This window comes from Molothrus ater, chromosome 26, assembly GCF_012460135.2.
Source record: "Molothrus ater isolate BHLD 08-10-18 breed brown headed cowbird chromosome 26, BPBGC_Mater_1.1, whole genome shotgun sequence".
NCBI classification, from domain to species: domain Eukaryota; kingdom Metazoa; phylum Chordata; class Aves; order Passeriformes; family Icteridae; genus Molothrus; species Molothrus ater.
In genome coordinates this window covers 1,411,993-1,438,086 of record NC_050503.2, presented here as the reverse complement: position 1 = coordinate 1,438,086, position 26,094 = coordinate 1,411,993, and the positions used below count along the sequence as shown (strand labels likewise).

At 52.3% G+C, this 26,094-nt stretch overlaps 1 protein-coding gene across 1 annotated transcript in view; it reads left to right on the top strand.

The window, feature by feature from the left end:
• Positions 1–11,718: 11,718 nt before the first annotated feature.
• Positions 11,719–26,094, top strand: part of ATP8B3 (ATPase phospholipid transporting 8B3) — a 28,995-nt gene continuing 14,619 nt past the window's right edge. Inside the window, exons 1-14 of the mRNA XM_036399686.2 lie at positions 11,719–11,790; positions 12,267–12,358; positions 13,644–13,757; positions 14,957–15,055; positions 15,465–15,526; positions 16,086–16,158; positions 16,248–16,318; positions 17,500–17,582; positions 19,498–19,656; positions 20,578–20,666; positions 21,239–21,432; positions 22,148–22,356; positions 24,500–24,534; positions 25,617–25,773. Of these exons, the coding sequence (XP_036255579.2) occupies positions 11,736–11,790; positions 12,267–12,358; positions 13,644–13,757; positions 14,957–15,055; positions 15,465–15,526; positions 16,086–16,158; positions 16,248–16,318; positions 17,500–17,582; positions 19,498–19,656; positions 20,578–20,666; positions 21,239–21,432; positions 22,148–22,356; positions 24,500–24,534; positions 25,617–25,773 (1,492 nt within the window). The 5' untranslated portion in view covers positions 11,719–11,735. The remainder of the gene's footprint in view (positions 11,791–12,266; positions 12,359–13,643; positions 13,758–14,956; positions 15,056–15,464; positions 15,527–16,085; positions 16,159–16,247; positions 16,319–17,499; positions 17,583–19,497; positions 19,657–20,577; positions 20,667–21,238; positions 21,433–22,147; positions 22,357–24,499; positions 24,535–25,616; positions 25,774–26,094) is intronic.

Below are 26,094 nucleotides of genomic sequence, written 5' to 3'. Positions count from 1 at the left end.
TGATGGGGGGGGGTGCTGGAGCCATCCTGGGCTGGGAGGGGCTGGACAGGCTTCCCAGGAGATCCTTCCCAAGCTGGAGAAGTGAGTTCAACATGTCCAAGGTCCTGCAGCTGGGTCTGGGCACAGCCTGGGGATGAGCTCAGGGAGAGCAGCCCTGGGGGAAGGACTTGGGGTGTTGGTGGGTGAGAGGCTCAGGCTGCCCCGGCCATGGGCACTGAGCCAGAAACCCCCCCTGGGCTGGGCTGAGCCCCCAGCGTGGGCAGCAGGGGAGTGGGGGATTCTGCCCCTGTGCCCCTGTGCTCAGGTGAGACCCCACCTGCAGAGCTGCCCCAGCCCTGGGCACCAGCAGCAGGAGGACGTGGAGCTGCTGGAGCCAGGCCAGAGGAGGCACGGAGATGCTGCAAGGGCTGGAGCCCCTCTGCTCTGGAGCCAGCCTGGCACAGCTGGGGCTGCTCACCTGGACAAGAGAAGGCTCCAGGGACACCCCAGAGCCCCTGGCAGGGCCTGAAGGGGCTCCAGGAGAGCTGCAGAGGGACTGGGGACAAGGCCTGCAGGGACAGGAGCCAGGCAATGGCTCCCAGTGCCAGAGGGCAGGGCTGGATGGGATCTTGGCAATCAGGAATTGTTCCCTGGCAGGGTGGGCAGGCCCTGGCACAGGGTGCCCAGAGCAGCTGGGGCTGCCCCTGCATCCCTGGCAGTGCCCAAGGCCAGGCTGGACAGGGCTGGGAGCAGCCTGGGATAGTGGGAGGTGTCCCTGCCATGGCAGGGGTGGCACTGGATGGGCTTTGAGGTCCCTCCCAACCCAAACCATTCCAGGATTCTGTGACAGCAGCGGGGACAAGACCCTGTTCTGCTGCTTGGGGCTGGGGGTGACCCTGTGGGGTCCCTGCATGGCCCCTCAGGTGTGTCCCCCCCACCACTCTGGCACAGGGTGACACAGGTGCTGCACAGGCTGAGGGGTGAGTGGAGTCCCAGCTCTGAGGGGTCCCATCCTGTCCCTGCTCTGCCCTTTCAGAAGCCACCTGCTGCCCAATCCAAACCATTCAGTGACTCCTTGGCCCCTTCAATTCGCAGCCACTGTTGACAGAATTCAGAGAATTCACTGAATCACAGAATCACTGAATCACAGAAGGAGCTGAGCTCACTGTGAATCACTGGGCTGGAAGAGACCTTCAAGATCATCGAGTCCAACCCAGCGCCAACAGCTCAACTGAACCCTGGCACCCAGTGCCACATCCAGGCTTTGTTAAACACACCCAGGGATGGGGACTCCACCACCTCCCCGGGCAGCCATTCCAGAGCTTTATCACCCTTTCTGTAAAAATCTTTTTTCCTAATCTCCAACCTAAATTTCCCTTGGTGCAGCTTGAGGCTGTGTGCTCTGGTTCTGTGTCTGTTCATGCCCCTGGCTGGCTCTGCAGCCCAGCCCAGCTCCTGCTGCTCCCTGCCCCTCCAGGACATCCCAAGAAAAAGGAATGAAATCGGTGCAGCTCCTTTGGGACAGAACCCGATCCCAACCCCCTGGACTGAATGAGTGGGGGGGGTCACGGCCAGACCCTCGCTCTGTGCAAACCCCACACCCCGAGGGCACCTCCCAGCTCCTCCTGCCTCATCCAGAGCCGGGACGGAGCCTCGGCATCCCTGGCCCTGCCGGGCTCTCCCTGGAGCCCCAGGATGTTCTGCTCCCTCTGGGTGCCACTGAGGGAACCCTGGCCAGCCACGGCACGGGGGACAGTGGGCAGGGGCACCCTCTGTGCCCCGGGGGTACCAAAGGCAGCCAGGCTGATCCCTGGGGGTACCAAAGGCAGCCAGGCTGAGCCCTGAGGGTACCAAAGGCAGCCAGGCTGATCCCTGGGGGTGCCAAAGGCAGCCAGGCTGATCCTGGGGGTACCAAAGGCAGCCAGGCTGATCCTGGGGGTACCAAAGGCAGCCAGGCTGATCCTGGGGGTGCCAAAGGCAGCCAGGCTGATCCTGGGGGTACCAAAGGCAGCCAGGCTGATCCTGGGGGTACCAAAGGAAGCCAGGCTGATCCTGGGGGTACCAAAGGCAGCCAGGCTGATCCTGGGGTGCCAAAGGCAGCCAGGCTGATCCCCTGCAGCAGAGGAGATGCTGGAACAACGGTGGAAGATGAAGGGGCCGACTCTTAGAAGGGTTAATCCAAAATTTATTTCAGGAGCTCCTGGTAGCCCCCACAAACCTCAGAGAGCTCCTGCTGAGCCCCCGGAGAGGTGCCAAGGTTACATTAAAGGGAGGTGGAAACCCAAAGTAGAAAACATTTACTGACCAATGAGTGACCCTAAGGGATGGATTCTGGGAATGGACATTCAGGACAGGATTTGGGGTAACACTTGGGGGGTGACCCCTGGCCTCTGGCTGATCACTCGAGGTCCTGGATGGAAAGTTCTAGATGGGGGTGATGGGATGCTGAGTGACTGACAGAGAGCCAGGGTGGGGATTTGGGGATGCTCTCAGCAAAGGGATTACACAGGTAGAGGGAGGGAACACAATCTGGTGTTAACCATTTGGGGAAAATGAGGGGATACAAAGACAAAACCATTATAAAACATAAAAACTCACACCACCATCGGCATCCCCCGGCCCTGCCAGGCTCCCCCCAGAGCCTGCATCAATCTCCCAAATGGGGCAGGAATGAAAGTGCCAAGCCAAGGAGCTGATTCAGCACGGAGGAAGAGGTGAAGGTAAAAAGTTCAAATAAAGAAATAATGGCCCATTAGATGACCTCACAGGCAATGTGTTTTATTTAACGCGGCTGATGGCTCGGCGATGGCAGCGGCCGCTCCCGAGGCTGTGAAAGTCACACCTGGAGCGTTCTCAGCCTCCTCAGGGCTTCTGTGGCACTGCCTGCTCTGACAGTGACCTCCCCATCCCCGAGGGTCCCTCTGCTCCCCCCCTTGCAGCTCACCTGATGGCCTAGGTGACATCAGGGAACCCCTGCAGTGACAAAAGCATTTTGCTTTTTTATTTTTCTTTATTTTTCTTTTTTTTTTTTTCCTTTTTTGGGGGCCTTCAGGGTGACAGGGACCCTTTGAGTCTCCTCCAAGGCGAGGGTGGAGGCAGGTGGCATTTTTAGGGTTATGAGAGCCCTGGTCCCAAGGGAGCAGCCCTCACCCAGCCCCAGGCTTGGGGAGGGACAGGAGGACACAAGGACACAAAACCGCGTTGGACGGGGCTCGGAGGTTTAACCCTGCCCTGGGGGCGCAGCGGCTGCCAGGGGGCAGCTCCCGGGGAGGGGACACACGGGGACAAACCCTGCAGTGCCAGGGGAGGGGACACACGGACACAGCAGGACAAACCCCGCGGTGCCAGGGGAGGGGACACACGGACACAGCAGGACAAACCCTGCAGTGCCAGGGGAGGGGACACACGGACACAGCAGGACAAACCCCGCGGTGCTGGGGAGGGGACACACGGACACAGCAGGACAAACCCCGCGGTGCCAGGGGAGGGGACACACGGACACAGCAGGACAAACCCCGCGGTGCTGGGGAGGGGACACACGGACACAGCAGGACAAACCCTGCAGTGCCAGGGGAGGGGACACACGGACACAGCAGGACAAACCCTGCAGCGCCTCTGCCCCGGCCTCCCGGCGCTCATTAATTACCCTGGAAGGGCGGGGGGGGTGTCCGCTAATTGCAGAGGGCGATTGATTGGGAAAATGTCACCGTCACTGGCCTCTGTTGCCAGGGTGACCTCGGCCGTTCCCGGGTGCCCAAAGGCACCCGCCGGGGACACCGGAGCGGGGTGTGAATGTCCCTGTCCTTCCTCCAAAGGGATCGATCCATCCTCCCCGGGAAGGGCGAGAGGGAGCGAAACCCTCGGGGCACGGCGGGGTTTGGGGCTCAGGGGCCACTGGACCTTCCTGCGGTGCCGGTGCCACCGGAGGGGAGGGGACAGCGGGGGGGACACGGCAGGTGAAGGCTGAGAGACCGAAATTCCCTGTGGGGACTGCTCCAGCCCTGCGGGATCGCGACAGGAGCGGGAGGGAGAGAGGAAGGAAGGAAGGAAGGAAGGAAGGAAGGAAGGAAGGAAGGAAGGAAGGAAGGAAGGAAGGAAGGAAGGAAGGAAGGAAGGAAGGAAGGAAGGAAGGAAGGAAGGAAGGAAGGAAGGAAGGAAGGAAGGAAGGAAGGAAGGAAGGAAGGAAGGAAGGAAGGAAGGAAGGAAGGAAGGAAGGAAGGAAGGAAGGAAGGAAGGAAGGAAGGAAGGAAGGAAGGAAGGAAGGAAGGAAGGAAGGAAGGAAGGAAGGAAGGAAGGAAGGAAGGAAGGAAGGAAGGAAGGAAGGAAGGAAGGAAGGAAGGAAGGAAGGAAGGAAGGAAGGAAGGAAGGAAGGAAGGAAGGAAGGAAGGAAGGAAGGAAGGAAGGAAGGAAGGAAGGAAGGAAGGAAGGAAGGAAGGAAGGAAGGAAGGAAGGAAGGAAGGAAGGAAGGAAGGAAGGAAGGAAGGAAGGAAGGAAGGAAGGAAGGGTTGGTTTATTTCAGACCTGTGTCACTGTCACCAGCCCTGCAGGACAATGAACAGCAGCTCAGTCCCTCGGGGCACAGTCTGGGATGTTTCTCCTTTTGTCTGGACCTGAGGAGCGACCTCAGGATGGGAACAGTGCCCGAATCTGTCCCCAGTGCCCGAATCTGTCCCCCAGTGCTGCCGCTGTCACCCTGAGTGGGAACATGGGCACACAGGAGATGTGTACAGGGACATGGGGACATACATGGGGACACTGGGACATGTATGGGGACATGGGGACATCTGGACATGTACAGGGACATGGGGACACAGGGACATGGGGATATGTGTGGAAACAGGGGGGATGTGAGGGCTGTGAGGGGACACAGGCCCATGAGGACACGGATGGGGACACGGGGACATGTATGAGTTGTTTTTGTAGATTTGGTTTTTTTGTTTGTGTTTCTGTGTAGAATTCTTTGTCTTTCTTTTTCTTTGTAATAACAGAAGTGGTCAGGGGGGTGTTGCAGTGGGAGGTTGGCGGTTTTGATGGGTATAAAATAGTGTTTGGTGCTGTGCATGCTTGGCACTGGGGTTTGTTATTTTGTTCTATGGAAACTCTTGGTGAGGTGCTGTTATTTTGTTTTAAGGGAGTTTGATTAGTAATGATGTAAGACATTTGTATAACAGTTTTTGGTTTGGAGTTGCAGTTTCTAAATTTTTACTCGAATTTTCAGTTAAATGTTCAGGAGGGCTGTTGTTTTGTTTAGGACTGTTATTTTTGATGTTGTAAGGTTTGTGTACAAGGTTGTGGACAAGGGGACATGTATAGGGACACGTATGGGGACACAAATGGGGACACGGGGGCAGAGCAGGAGCCGCTCCCGGCTGTGCAGTAAATGCTTCAGGGGCTGCGGGGCTGGCGCTGGGTGATCGCCTCCGGGTCCCTGCGTTAATTGCAGGCAGTAATTAACGCAATGCCGGCGATGCGGGACCACTGCGGGTGTGCAGGATGCGAGCGGGGCGGACACGAGCTCCGGCCTCATTAATTAGCTGCCGTCACTAACGAGGTGGCCTCTGTCCCCAGCTGGGCTCTGCTGGCACTGCCCGCAGTGGCTCCTTTGTGCCTTCGGCCTCCTCTTCCTCGCTGTCCCCTCCTCCCGCCTTGCTCGGTGCCTGTGAAAAATGCATATTTTATGATTGGCTTTTCACAAATATTCAAATTAATATTATATGTGTTGTGTTAGAAAGTGATGCTGTATTAATTAAGTAGTGTGTTAAATATAGTTTTAGGTTATAAAAATTGTTAAAATAGAAACTATGCTATGTAGGATACTTTTTTTAAAGAAAGGACTCGCACTGAGATGGCAGCAACAGGACACCTGAATCTTTCAGAGAAAGAGAATTTATTGCTCCATTATCAGAAGAAATGAACTTCTTCCTGCCTCGAAGGCGCTGTCAGGATCCAGAGGAAGAAGTTGTGGATGACTGGACAGAATCCTGTGTTTGAATGAAATTTATGCATCATGGATGAGATGTATGAATATGCAACAGGCTGTTGCTTTTAAGGGTTAATCCTCTGTTAACGTGGGTCCTTTTTCGGGCTCCTGCTGCCCTGAAAAAGGTACCCGGACGTCCGTAACTCTTTGTTTCTATTGTCTCATATTGTCCTAATTCAAATTGTCCAAATTATTATTACTCTAATTGTATTACTATTTTATAACCATTTTATTACTGTGAAACTTTTAAAATTTTAAAAGCAAGTGATTGGCGTTTTTCACAGCGCCCAAGCACAGCCCAGCCGCTCCCGAGCTGCTGCCACACCCGGGGGGCTCGGGGGGCACCAGTGGCACCAGTGGGGACACCAGCCCTGCCCGGGATCAGCCTGGCCCTGCACTGGGACGGTGGCAGGGACACCCGGCGGTGTCGCCGCGTCGCGGAGCCCGGACGGTCCCGCGGGAGCGGCGGCTCGGCTCGGTTTGAGCGGGACGGACGCGGGCAGGAGGGGCAGGAGGGAGGCGGGCAGGGCCCGGGGGTGTGGCATGGGCTGTCCCCGGCCCCGCGTGGGGCAGGGCGGTGGCAGGAGGGGTGGCAGGGCGCTGGCAGCGCGGGTGGCAGCAGTCCCGTCCCGCGGAGCGGCAGGAGCGCGGCGCTGCCCGGGGCTGTGCCCGGCGCCGGGGCAGGTACGGGGACCCCGCGGGGAGCGCGGCACGGCGACAGCGGGGACAGACACGGCTGGCAGGGCCATGGGGTGCCGGGGCAGCCCCTCCGGGCACGGAGCAGCGTTTGGGGACGGCCTTGGCACCCCAAAGCGCATCCAAGCGGCTGGAAAAGGGAGCGAGAGGAGGGAAACTCATGGCTCGGGCACGTCCTGGGCAATAACCCCGAGAGGTTTTAATGATGGCCCGGCCGAGCGCGGGGGCGTTTCCGGCGTGCCGGGCCCGGGAGGTGACAGCCACCCCCCGCTCGCTGTCGCCTGTCGCGGTGGGTGACACTGGGGCGGGGTGGCCGTGGGGACATCCCCGGGGTGGCTCTGGCTGCGGTCCCCGTGGGACACTGGGGTCGGGGAAACAACAGCAGCGCCCGGGGAGGGGTCACGGGGCCGTGTGCCAGCCCCGGGGAGGGACCCAGGGCCAGGCTGGTGCTGTCCCCAGCGTGTCCCCAGCGCGGGAAGGAGCCGGAGGGCACCGGGAGCCCCGAGCTGTGCTGCCCCGAGCTCTCACACAGCTCCCGCACGGAGCCGAGCTCGGCGCTGAGCCGCGGATTTCAGGAACAAAACCCGCACAGAATTCCCGTGGCAGCGCTCGGGGCAGGCAGGGACAGAAATCTGAGCGGGTTTCACCAGCCCCGGCCAAACCCTGGTGGCGCCGTGCCCGGCCCTCCTTAAACCCGGCTCTGCTCAGCCATGCGAACCTCCAGGAGCCCGGAGCGGCACTTTTGGGGTGGGAAAGTTCTGCTTTGGGGCTTCTGAGCCCCCGGCAGCAGCGCGGGGATGCTTCAGGGACACTCCCGGGATGGGACAGTCCCGGCGGCTCCATCCCGGGTGGGGATTTGGGGAAACATCCCCTGGGGTAAGAACTCACTGATGGGCTCGCTGAGGTGTGGGACAGTGCTCACAGGATGTCCTGAGCTGTGGGACAGTGCTCACAGGGTGTCCCCAGGTGTGGGACAGTGCTCACAGGGTGTCCTGAGCTGTGGGACAGTGCTCACAGGGTGTCCCCAGGTGTGGGACAGTGCTCACAGGGTGTCCCCAGGTGTGGGACAGTGCTCACAGGATGTCCTGAGCTGTGGGACAGTGCTCACAGGATGTCCTGAGCTGTGGGACAGTGCTCACAGGGTGTCCCCAGGTGTGGGACAGTGCTCACAGGGTGTCCCCAGGTGTGGGACAGTGCTCACAGGATGTCCTGAGCTGTGGGACAGTGCTCACAGGGTGTCCCCAGGTGTGGGACAGTGCTCACAGGGTGTCCTGAGCTGTGGGACAGTGCTCACAGGGTGTCCCCAGGTGTGGGACAGTGCTCACAGGGTGTCCTGAGCTGTGGGACAGTGCTCACAGGGTGTCCCCAGGTGTGGGACAGTGCTCACAGGATGTCCTGAGCTGTGGGACAGTGCTCACAGGGTGTCCCCAGGTGCTCACAGGGTGTCCCCAGGTGCTCACAGGGTGTCCTGTGCCTTTGGCCATCCCCAGCCCTCCCTGGGAGCCCTGGGCTGGGCCAGAGCAGGGTTTGTCTGTCCAGGCTGGGCCAGAGCAGGGTTTGTCTGTCCAGGCTGTCCCCCCATGGGGCTGGGGCTGGCAGGGAGCCCTGGCACCAGTTCCTGCCTCCCCAAAGTGCAGTTTTTATCTCTAATTACTGAGCTGATGAGTGACGTTTGTCAAGAGCTTTCTTGGAATCGAGATTTCTTGGATACCTCCTCGAAAATATTTTTTCCAGTGCTTTAATTCACTTTTTTCCCCCTGCTCCAGGCCCTGGCAAGAGACAGCACCCCCAGCTGCCTTTGCAGGGCACTCAGCCCCATGGAGAGCCCAGTCTGTGCCAGCTGCAGGTGCTGAACAAGCCCTGGTTTTGTTTGGCACCGTTTGGATTCTGTGGAGCTGCTGAGTAGAGCCTGGCTGGGCATCCTGGTGAGCCAAAGGGGCTCAGAGATGCCAGGCACGGTGGGGACGTGGTGAATCAGCAGCTTCAGGTCTGATCCTAAGCACGAGGGGACCAGGATAACCCCAAATCAACCCAGGAATTCCAGTGTGGCACTCAGGGCAGGTTGGTCTGGAAGCAGAGCCCAGGAAAACACCTTGGAAATTCTCAGTGTCAGCCTCACCCTAAATGTTGGTGTCCTAGAGCAAGGAGGGAGGGCAGGGGATGCCTTGAGCTCTGATCAGAGCCCTGAGGGCACAGCCAGGGTTACTGGCCCTGAGCAGCCCCCTGGGACCCCCAACCACCCCCCTGGGCTGGGGAAGCTCAGCCAGGGCTCAGTTCTGGACCAGGCCCCCAGGGTGGCTCTGGCTTGGCCACACTCCTGGGCCTTGGGCTGGCTTGTCCCGCTGGATGGGCTGTGTCTCACCCCAGCCTTTGTCCCCTTTGCAATCCTGACTCTGCCCTTCCCAGCCTGAGCCTGGACCTCTCCATCAGGAGCTTGGCTGAGGCTGAGGCTCAGGGCTTGTCCCAGCTGCCCCCCCTGGCTGGGACCCTGGAATGGGTTGGGTTGGACCTTAAAGCCCCTCCAGTGCCACCCCTGCCATGGCAGGGACACCTCCCACTGTCCCAGGCTGCTCCCAGCCCTGTCCAGCCTGGCCTGGGACACTTCAGGGATGGGATCAGGGTTTGTGAGCAGCTGCCTCAGTTTTCCCCATACCCTGAGGTTTCTCTTGTCTCCTGTAGGATTTTCCCTGTGGAGCAGCTGCCCCCTCTGGGCCTGTATCCCTCATCCTGTTTATGGTCCCTGAGGGGATCCCCCATATCCCAGTCCCTCTGGCAGGAGGAGAGAGGGCAGTGGGCTTGCCAGGAGCAGGGCAGGGAGGGCTTTGTGTCCCTCCTTGGTCCCTTTGTACACAGAGAGATTGTAAAATATATGAAAACCAGCTGTAAACATTGTAACAATGCCTTATAAATAATTCTTATCACAAAAATCAGTGAATTCACATGATACAATCAATATATTAGCAGCAAGTGTTTGCAAGGTTTGAGACAATATTTTTTAAACATTTATATAATATTAAAACCAGTCACTATTTATTGGTATTACCTACAGAAAGCAGAAACAGCAGAGGTTACAAGCTCGTTACCAGCAATCCCCAAAACTCTGAATCACTGGGGAATCAGCTGATGACCCTGCAGATAGGATCTGATTGAAGTTCCCCAAATATTCTGTCTTCAGAGACATTTTGGGCACGTGAATCATCACTAACACTCGTATCCTTTCACGGTGGTTTCCCTTGCTGTGAAACACTTTTCCCAGTAGAAGATTTCCATCTGTGCCATATTTGGAATATCACTGATTTGCAAAGTGCCTCCCTTTTCTGCACCTTGGGCTGTCACTGGGCTGTCACATTTTCCACAGAATCTGGGCAATATTTTGGTTTATGTCCAAATTTTCCACACTTTAACCGTGGCCTTTTGGCGAGTCCTGCTGCCATTATTTCTGTGGAGTTGTTGTGTTGAGGAGTTACATGGAGATCTGTGAGGGTTTTTTTGTCCTGCCTTTGTCCCTGTGGGATCAGATCCCTGTCTGTCTGTCTGTCTGTCTGTCTGCAGGAGAGCTGTCCCCAGCTGGCAGAACCCTGGGACAAGGACACAAGTGGGGCACAGCCGGGAGGAAGGGGGAGATTGGCTTTGCTCTGTGTCAAATCCTATTTTGCCTGAACTAAATGGTCTCAGTCTGGGCACTGAGGGGCTTCTGTGGGATTTCTGTGTGGGAGAGATCCCATCCCTCCAGGGATCCACTGCTCTTCCTTCTCCCCCTCAGCCTTGGGACAAATGGGAGTGGGAGCTCTTGGGAGTGTCCCACCACCCCCAGCAGCTCCCTGAAACCTTCCCTTCCTCCCCTTTGTTTGTGAAAACAAAGAAAGCAACATTTGGGGCTGCCCCTGGATCCCTGGCAGTGTCCCAGGCCAGGCTGGGCAGGGTTTGGAGCAGCCTGGGATGGTGGAAGGTGTCCCATGGCAGGCGTGGGATGGGATGGGATGGGATGGGATGGGATGGGATGGGATGGGATGGATGGGATGGGATGGGATGGGATGGGATGGGATGGGATGGGATGAGCTTTAAAGTCCCTCCCAACCCAAACCACTCTGGGATTGTGTGTGCTAAGCTCAGGGTGTCATTTAGGATCCAAGGACAGGGACAGCACCGAGTCCTGGGTGGTAAAGAAGGATTTTGTGGATCTGGGCAAGCTCTTGGCTGCAGGTGTTTGGGTCCCTTTGACCTGTAATGAGGATGGATGCCCAGCCAGTGGCATCTGTGAGGTGTTGGGACAAACCAATACCCACAGGAGCAAGAGGGAAGTTGATACTTGGGGTAAAAGAAGGAAAAAAGTGATCAAAGGAGTGAGATAAGAAATGACGGCAGGGGCTGACTTCTGGTGGGGTTATTTAATAATAAAGTAATTAATGCTTTATCCCTCACTGCCTCCCTTCATGTGAGGATCACAAAGCTCTTCACAAACATTAATTAATCTTCCCTACCATCCCTGCAGGAAGGTCACAGGGCCATCAAGCATGAGGGAAATCTTGTCATTGATGGAGCTGGGCTGGGCTGGCAGCACAGGGAGAGCTCCAATTCCTCCTCAAGGATTTCAGTGATTTCCTGCAGCTTCCCCAGAGGGCAAAAATGCCTTGGAGCTGTCACAGGGAGCTGGGATGGGTGAAGGCTGATGGGAGAATGTCCCTCCCACAGGGTGTCCTGCCCTGGAGCCTCGGGGAGCTGGAGCGTCCCAACGGGATCCCACTGTCCCTGCTCAGTGTTCCAAAGGTCTCTGGTTGTCCCTGTCCCCAGGGCCTGGCATTTGGGAGCTGGAGCATCCCAGTGGGATCCTGCTGTCCCTGCTCAGTGTTCCAAAGGTCTCTGGTTGTCCCTGTCCCCAGGGCCTGGCATTTGGGAGCTGGAGCATCCCAGTGGGATCCTGCTGTCCCTGCTCAGTGTTCCAAAGGTCTCTGGTTGTCCCTGTCCTGCCAGGGCCTGGCATTTGGGAGCTGGAGCATCCCAGTGGGATCCTGCTGTCCCTGCTCAGTGTTCCAAAGGTCTCTGGTTGTCCTTGTCCCCAGGGCCTGGCAGAGGTGCCAGCATGGCTGAGCAGGAGCCAGCCCCAGGCTGCCCACGTGGGAAGCAGCAGCTGCCAGGTCAGTGTGACAAGGGGGTGGTTTGGGGATTTTGCTGCTTTCAGATGGTTGGTGAGGGAGCTGAGTGTGGGACACGGGTGTGGAATGGGGAAGAAGAAGGTCTGGGGTGAGCAGGGGCAGTGCTGAGAGCAGGGCTGGGATGTTCCCAGCCCTTGCTTGGAGGGTCTGCACTGGGATGGCAAAAAACAGAACTGGGAGAGGAATGAGCAGAACCCCAAAGGCTGGGGGCTCACCCTGCAGGGCCTGAGCCCTCTGTGAGCCAAACTCGGAGCCCAAGGGGCCACCCTGAGCCTCGGGGGAGGCGTGGGCAGCTCTGGAATGTTCTGCTCTCTGTCCCCTGTCACTGACCCTGAGACCCAGCTGTGCCTGCAGCTCCCGAGGGCCCCTGGGGAGCCACCCCAGCCATGGCCACCACTGGTCCCTGTGCCCTGGCCTGGCTCCCAGGGGAACTGGTGGATGTCCCTTTGCTCTTCCAGCTTTCACCTGGGAGGTGAGAGCCAACGACCGCAGCTACCACAGGCAGGTCAGGAAGAAATTTGCCTTCTGCCTGAGCAAGAGGAAATACTCGGTGAGCTAGGCTGGTCCTTCCCTTCCCTTCCCTTCCCTTCCCTTCCCTTCCCTTCCCTTCCCTTCCCTTCCCTTCCCTTCCCTTCCCTTCCCTTCCCTTCCCTTCCCTTCCCTTCCCTTCCCTTCCCTTCCCTTCCCTTCCCTTCCCTTCCCTTCCCTTCCCTTCCCTTCCCTTCCCTTCCCTTCCCTTCCCTTCCCTTCCCTTCCCTTCCCTTCCCTTCCCTTCCCTTCCCTTCCCTTCCCTTCCCCAAAAGAAAGTGAAGAAGCAGCATTAGTGGTGCCCCATGTGAGGGGAAAAAATTATTAAAAGAATACATTATAAAATTAATAATATAAAAAATAAAATAATATATTAAAGTATATTAAAATAATAATAATAAATAATAAATATATATACTACTATTAAAATTAAAATAATATAAAAATAAAAATATATTGAATATAAAAATATATGAAATAGTAATAAAAATTAATCATCAATATATACAATACTATTAAAATAATGTAAAATATAATAAAATAAATATTAAATAATTTTTTAAAATTAATTATAAATATCTATAATATTATTACTATAAAAATATAAAATAATAGATATAATAAAAATATATTAAATAGTATTCTAAAAATTTATATATATAATACAATTTAAATAAAAATAATACAAAAATAAAATAAAATATTAAAAATATATTAAAATATATAAAATTTATTAATAAATATATATAATACAATTAAAATAAAAATACTATTAAAATAAAAATAATATATTAAAATAGAAATTATTAATTATATAAAATGTATAATAATATTAAAATAAAATATTTTAAAATATTATTAGAACTAGAATATTCATTAATAATATATTGAATGATAAATAATAAAAATAATAATAGTAATAAAAACTAAGAATAATTATAGTAAAAATTAAATAAAATTTATTAATAATGAATATTTTAAAATATAAATTATTGATTATAGTGCTAATGATAATAATGATAACAATGATAATAATGATAATAATGGTAATAATGATAAAACAACAACAACAACTATTTTATTTTATTTTATTTTTATTTTATTTTTATTTTATTTTATTTTTATTTTTATTTTTATTTTTATTTTTATTTTTATTTTTACTTTTATTAATATTTTAGAAATCAACATTTTCCCTTATGGCTTTGATAATTAAGGCATCTCTTGTGCTGTGTGAAATCCTAAGAGCAGCAGAATGTTCTGGCATTTGCAGAGCAGGTTCCCTGATTTCTGTGTCCCCCTGTCCCCAGGGCAATGCCATCAGGACAGCCAAGTACAACCTGCTCACCTTCCTGCCCCTGAACCTCTATGAGCAGTTCCACCGCATGGCCAACGTCTACTTCGTCTTCGTCATCCTCCTCCAGGTGGGCACAGGCACCCCGTGGGTACTGGAATATGAAAACCCCCGGGGGTAGAGGGCATCCTTTGAATCTGCCAATCACTCGATGCCCTTCTGGAATTGCAGGACTGACAGACAGTGCTGGGAGGGGAAAGGAGAAGTGACTGACACACCTGGCAGGGAATTATCAGGGAGGGACCTGGGGTTCTGGGGTAAACCCTGAAATCACAACTCAACGGGTGTATGCCAGGGCTCTGCCCACGCAGGGCTCTCTGCAGCTCAGGGCAGGCAATCTGGGCTGAAAGGTTCCCAGGAGCTTTTCTGTGGTGTTCAGCATCTTTCAGGAACTTTCTGAGAGGTTTAACCTGTGTTCAGTGTGGTTAATTTAAATTAAAGTCTCCTTACTTAAGGAGGACGTGGAGATGCTGGAGCCAGGCCAGAGGAGGCCATGGAGATGCTCCAGGCCTCCAGCTGGGAGCCCCTCTTCTGGTTTTATTTCTCTCCTCCAAAGTTTTGATTTCTTCTTTCAGTTTTCTTCTCTTTCTTCTTCTCCTTTCCCCTTCATGTCTTGGTTTAACTTCTAACCCTGGAGCTCACCTGGACAAGAGGAGGCTCCAGGGACACCCCAGAGCCCCTGGCAGGGCCTGAAGGGGCTCCAGGAGAGCTGCAGAGGGACTGGGGACAAGGCCTGCAGGGACAGGAGCCAGGCAATGGCTCCCAGTGCCAGAGGGCAGGGCTGGATGGGATCTTGGCAATCAGGAATTGTTCCCTGGCAGGGTGGGCAGGCCCTGGCACAGGGTGCCCAGAGCAGCTGGGGCTGCCCCTGCATCCCTGGCAGTGCCCAAGGCCAGGCTGGACAGGGCTGGGAGCAGCCTGGGACAGTGGGAGGTGTCCCTGCCATGGCAGGGGTGGGATGAGATGGGCTTTGAGGTCCCTCCCAACCCAAATCTTTCCTTGATTCTATAAAATGGGTTTGGTTCGCATGGAGCTGAAGCTCAGATTGACCACACCAAAACAGAAATTCATCCCTCCAGAGTCAGAGACCCTGAAGCATTTCACACTTCAAAAAGAGGTGAAAACCCAGCACAAGAGGTGTCTGTAGCAGAGATGTTGATTTGGTGATCCTGAGATGGGATCCTGCCAGCCAGGGAGTCACTCAGTCACCTCAAGTGTCCCAAGGTGGGACAGGAGCTGTGTCAGTGCTGTAAAATCCTCGTTCTGCAGACTTTCCCTGAGATCTCCACGCTGCCCTGGTACACCCTGCTGTTCCCCCTGAGCTGCCTGCTCATCATCCGGGGGCTGCGAGACCTCATCGATGACATTGTGAGTGGGGGGTGGCCCTGGGGACAGGGGCAGGGAGGGGCCCTTTGCTGTCAGCTGGGCTGAGGGGCTCAGGGGCTGCTGCCACCCCTCAGTCCTGAGGGATCCCCTACTCCACCACATCCACATGGGTTTTTATTTTCCCTTGGGAAAGATGTCACACCCTGGCTGCTTCCCTTGGGGTCCAAACCCTCATTTCTGTCACCTTTAATGCCTTGACTATGGGTTGGAGTGCCAGGTGGGTCCCCAGAAACACCTGGGGAAAATTCAGCCTCTTTATTCATCAGAACAAACCTTCCCACGGCTCTGGGGTGAGGAGGGAGGTGGTGGCATCAGGGGGGTGTTTTGGTGGGACACCACAGCCTGGCATTGCCCATTGCCATCCCTTGGTCTGTCTGTCTGTCCTGTGCAGGGCCGTCACCGCAGTGACAGGAGCATCAACAGCAGGCCCTGTGAGATCCTGGCTGGGAGGAGGTGAGGGGCTGGGGGGCTCTGCCTGTGTTTGGCACATCCAGAACATCTGTGATCCATTAAGTGAGAAGCGAGGACCCTTGAGCAGCTGAGGAGTGGCTTTGGTGGGACTGTTCTGGGCTCTGCAAGCTCCCATCACCTCCCAAAACGTGCCACAGGTCCTCCTGGAGGATTGGTGATGTTCCAGGCATGGGCAGCGGGTTTAGAAATGCCCCAGTTTGCTGAGATGTGCTGGGGAGGCTTTCCTTGGCCACAGAATTCCTCCAGGCCATCACATCCAACCCATGGAGATGTGTCCCTGCCCAGCACTGCTCCACGGAAAGATGAGCTTTTCCCAGCTGTGCTCAGGGTGCTGAGAGCCCCTGTCACCTGTGAGGACAGGGACATGGATGTGACACACAGCTCCTGTGCCACCCTCGGTGCTCAGCCCTCTGGAGGTGCTACAAGAGCCTGGAGATCCAAATCCTGCAGGAATTCAGGACAGGCACGGGCTGAAACACCCCCAGCCCCCAGTCCCACCACTCTGCAGGGACACAAAGTTGTCCCCTGGGTGTCCCCACAGGTTCTGCTGGCGGGAGTGGCGCGACATCTGCGTCGGGGACATCGTGCGGCTGCGCAAGGACAGCGTCGTCCCGGTGAGGGGGGACCAGAGCTGGCTGTGCCCTGGGGACAGCACTGACCAGGGGCTCATCCTGCTGCTCTCTCCCCTTTTCTGCTCCTCAAGGCTGACCTGCTCCTGCTGTGCAGCTCCGAGCCCAGCAGCCTGTGCTACGTGGAGACCGCTGACATTGATGGGTGAGGAGAGCAGGGGGACAGGGACAGGGACCCCTCTGGCCATGGGGGTGATGCCTTGAGGAGCTGAATGGAGTTCAGAGGGATAAAGTGGATATTTATTGCAGTGCCTTCCAAGGCAGTTGTGGCTCTGCCCAGATGGCTCCAAAATGGAAACAAAAAGGGCTTGGCCACCAGATCTCACATTTTTATAAGTTTTAGTCCATTTGCATATAGGAGTTAACTATTCAATTGTTCATTGTCCAGTTAACAACAATTGTATTGTTAATTGTCCAATTAACAGCTTCAAATGATGAAGTTTCATCCTCCCTGCTTGCTTGCCCACCCTCCTCTTTTCATGTTGTTTGTCCTTTGGGCCTGAGTTTGAAGGGATTGTCCTTGAGTCTCCAGCTGGAATAGGATTGTTTTGTCTTCACCAGCCTGTGAAGAGATCCTAGTATAAATCCTATATCCTATATATATATCCTACATACATACATATATATATATATATATATATAATGGATATAGGATATATATATATAGGATAGGTATAGAGGTATAGGATATAGGATTATATATAGAATATAGGATATATATTTATAGGATATATATAGGAGATATATACACACACACATACACACACACACACACATATATATATCCTATATATCCTATATATCCTATATATTATATATCTATCCTTAATATAAAGCTAAAAGCTGCTCACCAAAACAGAACAGAAAAACTTAAACCCCAGAGTATCAGGGGGACAGGGCCAGAGACCCTTGTCTTGGGGACCCCCCAGCACTGTGGAAACCACAGGATGTGGGAGATCCTCCAAAACCCAAACCTGCAGACACCCCAGAAACACAGATTTCACCCACAAATTTGCAATATGGGAGTCCAGAAGCTCTGCTGAGGGTTCTACAGAGCAGCTGGCACCTAAGGCTGGTGTTTCCATGTCTCAGCTCCCTCCAGCCCATCCTCCCTGTTCAGGATGATTTAAGGGCAGGGTCCCTGGGCCAGGGCTCTTCCTGCACATGTGGCATGACAGATCCTCTCTCTGGCATGTCACTGCCACCACTTGTGTAATTAGCTGATAATTAATGGCTGTCTCTGTCCCGTGGGCCTGACAGGAGGATGAACAGCTCTGTCACCCCACAGGGTTGTTTTATTTTCCTTTCCCTGGCTCCTACTCACAGGGAAACCAACCTGAAGTTCAGACAGGCCCTTCTGGTGACCCACCAGGAGCTGCAGAGCGAGGAGAGCATGGCTGCCTTTGATGGTGAGTCTGCTGGCTGGGGGAGCCCGTGGCCAATCCCACTGGGATGGGATGGACCCAGCCTTGGGAATTCTCTGCTCCCCATCAGTCCAGCAAGAGGCACCAAAGGCCTCGTGGGGAGGCTCTTCCCATCGCTTCTGTGATGGATCCACCAGGGTTGGGCACCTTCCCCCTGCCCTGGGTCTTGATTTTCCTGTGTGCCCAAACCTGAGCCCAGCCCCTGCTGCTCCTCTCAGGGAGCAGAACTCCCCTCTCCAAGGCCTTCGGGGTGAAGGGGGTTGTGTTTGTACCTTCTCCAGTGAGGTTCCTGCACTGCCCAACCTCCCAGCACCTCCCTGAGCCTTAATCTGAGCCCTCCAAATCCCACCTAGAGATGCCCTGACAAACCCTGGATCTCCCCAGGAGGCCCCGAGTGTTGGATTATTCTCAGCTTTTCACAGAGATGGGGTAACTGAGAAGTGTTTGAAAAGATTTTATTCCATTTTCAGTCTCGATGAAGGGTGAGACATAAGAGATGTAAAACTCTAAGCCATTACACCGGAAGCCAACCTTTTTCTTGGTTATAGTACTTCATAAATTTAGAAAAAAATCATAAATTTTTATAATGTTTCATTTTATAATTTTCATATTTACATTTTTATACTAGTAATTCTATCAATAGTTTATTAAATTATTAAAATTTATTTTAATCTATTAAATCAAAAGTACTTATTTAATTAAATTATTAAAATTATTAATTTATTTAAAATTATTAAATCTATTATGAATCTTTACATTATTTATTTTTTTACATTTTCAGTTTTATAATTTTTCATTTTATAATACTTTATTAAAAGTAAATTTTTACAGTTTTTATTTTATAATTTTCGTTTTTATATTTTTACATTATTAATTTTACTACAATTGATTAAATGATTAAAATTAATTCAATAATTAAATTAAATTAATTATATTATTAAAATCGTTAAATTTATTAATAATTTTAACATGAATATTTTTCCATTTTCATTTTTATATATCTTATTTAATATACTTTTAGCTTTATAACTTTATAACACTTTATAACTTTTTCACCCTGTCAACTATTACCACACAACGCTGCTAATACTTCTATAGGATATATACACATATATACACTTTCCCAAGTGTACTAGTGTATTTTAACACTAATAACCTGTCGGGTTCGGCTGTCTGTATCTGCCCCGACACGGGTAGGGTGGTTCTTGGGTGGCACGCGTTTCAAAGGACGAGTTTGGACTCTTCAGCTTATCGATCTTCAGATTGTTTATTGTTTCTTATCTACAAAATTTTCTGTCTGCCCAACAGAGGTCTGATCTGCAAGGCAGCCAAGGGCACTCTCTGACCACCCACGGGGCGGTCATGTCTTTTTATACTAAAATCTACATACATAATATTTACTTTTATTTTCTAATACTTTTCACCCATGTTAGCAAGTGCACCTTCACCATAAACTAATCTCTAAGTGCTAACATCACCACAGGAGATGGAGGACAAGAAGAAGAAAGAAGAAGGACGAGACACGCCTTGATCTCTCCATCTTGTCTCTATAACTCCCCTGTACCAAAAACTTTAAAGTCTATATTTCACTTTCTAAATGTGTTCTTTTTACACCTTTCACTCTAAAGTGATTCTCATGTCTTCAAATTCTTGTCACTTCTGTGGATGGATCAAAATCAAGCTACCAAACACTCTTGGCAACATTCTAGGATTTTCGAGACTCTCAAGGGTTCTCTTGGCATCTCTGGACATCGGGAATGATGTGCTGAGATCCCACAATAACCTATATTTTTACCATTATAACTCAATTTCCCACATCCCAGCACCCCTCTTTGGAGGGGACTGATGGGGCTGAGAGGGGAGGAAGGCTCTCTCTGCCCCCTGACTTTACCTGTGCCAGGGCGGGTGAGGTGCGAGGAGCCCAACAGCCGCCTGCACACCTTCACGGGCACCCTGCGCTGGCGGGGCCGCACCCACGCCCTGGACGGAGACCGGGTCCTGCTGCGGGGCTGCCGCGTCCGCAACACCGCCCTCTGCTACGGCCTGGTGCTCTACGCAGGCGAGTGTCCCTGCCCCGGGGGGTTTGAGCTGCCCGAGCCATTCCAGCGCCGGCAGGGCTGGCACAAGGTGGAGGAGATGCTGCCGTGTGTCCTGGTGGTACCAAAGCTCTCCTCATCTCGGGTTACCTCCCAGCTGCAGCAATATTTGGTCAAAAATATGTTGGGTTTAACATGTTCAGAGAATCCCAGGCTGGTGTGGGTTGGGAGGGATCTTAAAGCCCATCCAGTGCCACCCCTGCCATGGCAGGGACACCTCCCACTGCCCCAGGCTGCTCCATGTGACAGCGTTCACAGGGGTCTGAGGATGAGGGAAGAGATGAGGATCTGACTCCATGTTTCAGAAGGCTTGATTTATTATTTTATGATATATATTACATTAAAACTATACTAAAAGAATAGAAGAAAGGATTTCATCAGAAGGCTAGCTAAATATAGAAAAAAAAAAGGAATGAAAAACAAAGGTTTGTGGCTCGGACAGAGAGCCTGAGCCAGCTGAGCTGTGATTGGCCATTAATTAGAAACAACCAACATGAGCCAATCACAGATCCACCTGTTGCATTCCACAGCAGCAGATAATCAATTTGTTCCTGAGGCCTCTCAGCTTCTCAGGAGGAAAAATCCTAAGAAAAGGATTTTCCATAAAAGATGTCTGTGACAGCTCCAAGCCCTGTCCAGCCTGGCCTTGGACACTTCTACTCATCCCAGATCCAGCCCACCCAGCTCAGGCCGTGGGGAGCTGTGGGGAGAGGGAGGGGTGAGAGCTGCTGTGAGCATCACATTTTGGGGCCTGCAGCCACGGCTCCATGGACACTGATGGAGGGAGGGTCTCCTCAGGGGAGGGGAGGTGTCCTCATGGAGGGAAGCGGCCTCACTGACCTTCTGGGACTTGCATTTTTACTTTGGAAATGTTCCCTGCCCAGGGATTGATTCCAAAATCATGAGGAACTCTGGGAAGATCAAGAGGAAGAAAACCAAGCTGGACCACCTGATGGACCGGCTGGTGATCGTGGTGGGTGTGGGGCCAACACCTCTGCCCTGCTCCTGGAGTGGCCCTCAGGGCTGCTCATGAGGGGCCTCTTGCTTGGGTGGTGCTGCTTTTCTTCATCTTGCGACATTTGGGCCAAAATATCTTGAGTTTAACATGTTCAGAGAATCCCAGAATGGTTTGGGTTGAAGGGACCTCGAAGCCCATCCAGTGCCACCCCTGCCATGGCAGGGACACCTCCCACTGTCCCAGGCTGCTCCCAGCCCTGTCCAGCCTGGCCTTGGGCACTGCCAGGGATGCAGGGGCAGCCCCAGCTGCTCTGGGCACCCTGTGCCAGGGCCTGCCCACCCTGCTAGGGAACAATTCCTGATTGCCAAGATCCCATCCAGCCCTGCCCTCTGGCACTGGGAGCCATTGCCTGGCTCCTGTCCCTGCAGGCCTTGTCCCCAGTCCCTCTGCAGCTCTCCTGGAGCCCCTTCAGGCCCTGCCAGAGGCTCTGGGGTGTCCCTGGAGCCTTCTAGAGAAGATTCTGGTGGGCTCTGCCATCCTGGGGCTTTCTCATCTTGGGACCTTCTCATGCTGGTTTCCCACCCCAGATCTTCCTGCTGCTGTTGGTGACGTCCCTGGGCCTGGCTGTGGCCTCTGGGTTCTGGGCCAGGACGTTCCAGGAGAAGCACAGCTACCTGGCTGCCCTCTACCAGCACACCAGCCCTGCCCACCAGGCCTTCCTCAACTTCTGGGGCTTCACCATCCTCCTGAGCATCATCATCCCCATGTCCATGTACATCACGTAAGGACCACAGAGCTTGGTGGGGACCAGAGCCCAGCACCCACCCCCTGCCCTTGTTCCTCACCTGGAACTTGGGTCACAGCCCCAAAATGAAGGTCCAGGTGTGGCCCAGGTCATTCCCAGGTGTTCCCTTAGCCAGCAGAGGGGAAGGATGGATGGGATGTGTGTCCTACAAACACCAAGGGTGTGCTTTGGGATCTTCCCAGGGCAAAAGCAGAACAGGGATGTGAACCCTGGGCACCCCTGATGAGGGATGGAGGGACAGGACACAGGGAATGGCTTCCACTGCCAGAGGAATATTGGGATATTGGGAGTCATGGGCAGGCTGAGGATGGCTCTGAGGAAGGTGCAGCTCCCTGGATGCAGGATCTGAGATATTCCTGGGCTTCCTATGGACAGCAGCAGTGTGGGGGAGGAGAAGGGCACAGCTGCTCTGTGCAGCCAACAATCACAATTTATGTTGGAAAAAGCTGTTTCCAAAATTTTGGGCCCTTCACTGGGCCTCCAGATCTGTGAATTTGGTCAGCAAGGGCCAGAATTCCAGAGGGGACCCAGTGGGTGATGAAAACCCTCTGGAATTGTGTCCCTTGAGCAGAGCAGTAGGATCACAGTGGGGATGTCCCCCTGCCTTTCCTTCCTCTCTCAGGTCCCCAGCACCCTGGGCTGAGAGGAACAGCACCTCCTTCTCCCTGTTTTCTCTTCCTGCACTCCCTAGGTTTGAATTCATCTACCTGGTGAACAGCTGTTTCATCAGCTGGGATCTGGAGATGTATTATGGTGCCAAGGACATCCCAGCTGAGGCCAGGAGCACCAGCCTCAGCGACCAGCTGGGCCAGATCCAGTACATCTTCTCGGACAAGACGGGCACCCTGACCCAGAACATCATGAGCTTCAAGAAATGCTGTGTCAACGGGACCATCTATGGTAACTGGGGCTGGGATTGGTTTGTAGGGGCTCAGGTGAACCTGGAGCTGGCTCTTTCCACCCCTGCTGAGTGTTTGGGACAGGGGGATTGGTGTTGGTAGGAATTCTCCTTGTCCTCATGCCCCATGGTTTTGGAGCTTTGCAGGATTTATTATTGTCTGGGTTTGAACAGACAGGTGTCTGCTAAGGAAGGCAGGAGCCTCCCTGAAATGGAAAATGTAAACCTCCTCTCTCTGAATTATTATAATTTTGAAATTAAGGGGCTCTCAGGCAAAGATATGGGAATAGGAATAACAGTTCTTTACTAGGGAAAAATGAAAATACAAATGCAATAGCACAAAAAAGAAAACAAATCACTGCCAGAGTCAGACCATGCCCTGTCCCCCTGTGTGTCAGGGGGTGGCACAGCCCCATCCCATGGGGGCTCAGCCCTCCTGCAGTGCCAGCTGTGGCTCTGCTGGAGCAGGGATCCTGCACAAGGGGGGAGTTTTCCTCTGCAGCTCCAGGGCTGCTGGAGATGGGCCTGGGCTCCCTCTGGCAATGCAGGGCAGCAGAAGCTGCTCCTCTGGCAATGCACTGGGCAAAGGCTGCTGTGCTGTGCCAGGCTCACATTGGATCCAGGTAGGAATGCTCGGCTCCTGCCCTGGGCGCAGCATCTCCCCATGGGATGCTGGAATTGGATCAGCCCTGCAGGGACACTCAGTGGCCATGGACAGCAGAGATCTCCTGGAGGGAGGGTTGGTGTGGGAGAGATAAAGAAAAAACTGCCCAAAAAACAGAATAACAGAACTGCCCCAGCTCTGACAGATGGGAATAGAATACATATCCCCAGCCACATCTTCCAACCTAAGACAACTGTTGTTTTTAATGAAAGAATGGGATTATTGTTGGATTAAGAATGTTTTTTGTTTAGATAAATATTAGTTTTAGAAGTTGTGAGATTTTAAAGGGGGAAGTAGTTGGTAATAGTTTAAAGTAGTTATAAGTTTTTTGTTATAATACATAATTTTTAAATTTAATAGGTAGTTATTATGAGGTTTATTTTCTTTTTTTTTAATTTATTATATTTATTTAATTTTGTTGTATTGTGGATATTTTTGTTTAATGGGTTTTTGTAGTATGTTTATATATGTTTTTATATAATTTTTCGTTTTCCTTTTAGTTATTTTTTAGCTTAGTTTTAGTTCAGTTAATTTTTAGTTAGTTTTAGTTTATTTTATGTAATTATATTTTTATATTCTATTTTTTATAATTTTATTAATATAGCTTTTATTAATTTAAGGTATTTTTTACTAATAATTATAGAAATATAAGTTCATTATTTTTATTTAATGTTTATGTATTTTATTTTTATATTAAGGTTTTTTTAAGGTTGTAGATTAATTTTTTTCCAATTGTGGGAGTTTTTATTTTTTTATTTTGTTATAAAATTATCAGTGTCCTTAAACTGTTCAATTAGAGTGAATATATGTCATTGCTCTTTGCTTTTTTTTTTTTTTAATTTTGTCTGTTTGGGTTTTTTTGGTTTTTTTAACCTTTTCTGTACATTTAAAAATTCATTACTTTTTAATGATTCTGCTTAGTTTTCCCCATAAAGCCTTGAAAATTGCCAAGTCCTTCCTCTTCTCATTGCTGCACTTTCTCCAGCTCTTGGTTTACTTTGGGAACCCTCATGATGCTTAATTAGGGACATTTAATGAGCAGGGCAGGCCCAAGGTTTAGCATGAAGCCCTGTTTTCCTGTGACAAGCATCATGTGCCTGAGACAAATGGACAGTGGTAAAAGAAAAAAGGAAGACAAAAAAAAAAAAAACCCTGGCAAAGCTTTTCGACAGGAATAAACCAAATTTTCCCTGGTGTAGCACATTGCACCCCTGTGGAGCAGCATCGCCCTCATCCCAGCAGGCTTTGGCCAAATGTCCCAGGAAATGCAGCTGAAAGTAGACCTGAATTTTTAACATTAAAATCATGGTGAAAATCTGAACAAAAATCAAAAAAGTGAGGATATCCCAGTGGAGTCCAGTCCTGGGCAGGTTTTTGGTTTTTTACTGGTTTTTGGCCAGCAGAAGCAGGAATCCCTCCAGAGAAGCTGCTCCAAACCCCCTGCCAGCCCTCTATTAATGGGATTATTTTTATTTTGGCAGGTTCAGGCACAGGGCATGAGAACAAACAGCCACAGGTGAGTAAACTCCCCTCCCATGTGCCATGGGGCTGTCACTGGTACCTCTGGTGACATTGGTGACACTGGTGACCCCAGGCACAGCCTGGTGCTGAGGAGCTCAGCTGGCTCTCAGCAGGGTCCAGGCTCTCAGAGGGGTCTGCTGAGTTTGTCATTCAGGACAGGGGAACTGGGGTGATGAAAGGATGCAGTTCTGATTTTTAGGGTTTTTTCACTCCCAGCTGTTTTACACTCACCCCCTTGGCGTGGGCAGCGCAGAGCTGGGCTCAGCTCCAGCCTGGGTCTGTGCCCTGGGGGTCTCACTGGCAGGGAGGGGAGGGACACCTTAGAAGGTGTCTGGGTTTGAACAGACAGGTGTGTGCTAGGAAGGCAGGAGCCTCCCTGAAATGGAAAATGTAAACCCCCTCTCTCTGAATTGTTATAATTTTGAAACTAAGGGGCTCTCAAGCAAAGATATGGGAATAGGAATAACAGTTCTTTACTAGGGAAAAATGAAAATACAAATGCAATAGAACAAAAAAGCAAACAAACCCCTGCCAGAGTCAGACCATGCCCTGTCCCCCTGTGTGTCAGGGGGTGGCACAGCCCCATCCCATGGGGGCTCAGCCCTCCTGCAGTGCCAGCTGTGGTTCTGCTGGAGCAGGGATCCTGCACAAGGGGGGAGTTTTCCTCTGCAGCTCCAGTGGAAAAGGCAGCTGCTCCTCTGGCAATGCAGAGGAAAGGCTGTTCTGGTGTCCCAAAGCTCAGATTGTATCCAGGTAGGAATGCTTGGCTCCTGCCCTGGGCGCAGCATCTCCCCATGGGATGCTGGAATTGGATCAGCCCTGCAGGGACACTCAGTGGCCATGGACAGCAGAGATCTCCTGGAGGGAGGGTTGGTGTGGGAGAGATGAAGAAAAAACTGCCCCAAGAACAGAATAACAGAACTAACAGAACTGCTCCACAGATAGGAACAGAGCACACATCCCCATTTCCAACCTGAGACAGAAGGACACCAGAGTGGCACTGTGTCACATCCTGGGGACACAGCGCCCTGTGCTCAGTCCCACTGCGTTCCTGCATCCTGCCTGTGCCTCTTGCAGGGCTCAGGGCTGAGCTGGGAGCACCCCGGGGAGCAGAAGTCGGGTGTTTGTGATGTCACGCTGCTGGAGGCCGCCCAGAGGGACAACGACCCAGTGCTGAGGGAGTTCCTGAGGCTGCTGGCCCTCTGCCACACCGTCATGGTGGAGGACAGGGGCGGTGGGTTTGAGCTGCCCCTCGGGGCTCTGGGGCTGTGGTGGGGTTTGGCAGCGCCCAGCAAAGCTCAGCTGTGGGGTGGGAGAGCCTGTGGGGGGCTCGTGCCACTGTCCCTGTGCCATGGGTTTGTGTTTGGGGGAGTTTTAGAGCTCATGGGTGGGAACAGAAGCACAAGGGGGATAATCCTGTCTGGGATCATAGAATCCCAGCATGGTTGAGGTTGGGAGGGACCTCAAAGCCCATCCAGAGCCACCCCTGCCATGGCAAGGACAACTTCCACTATCCCAGGCTGCTCCCAGCCCTGTCCAGCCTGGCCTTGGGCAC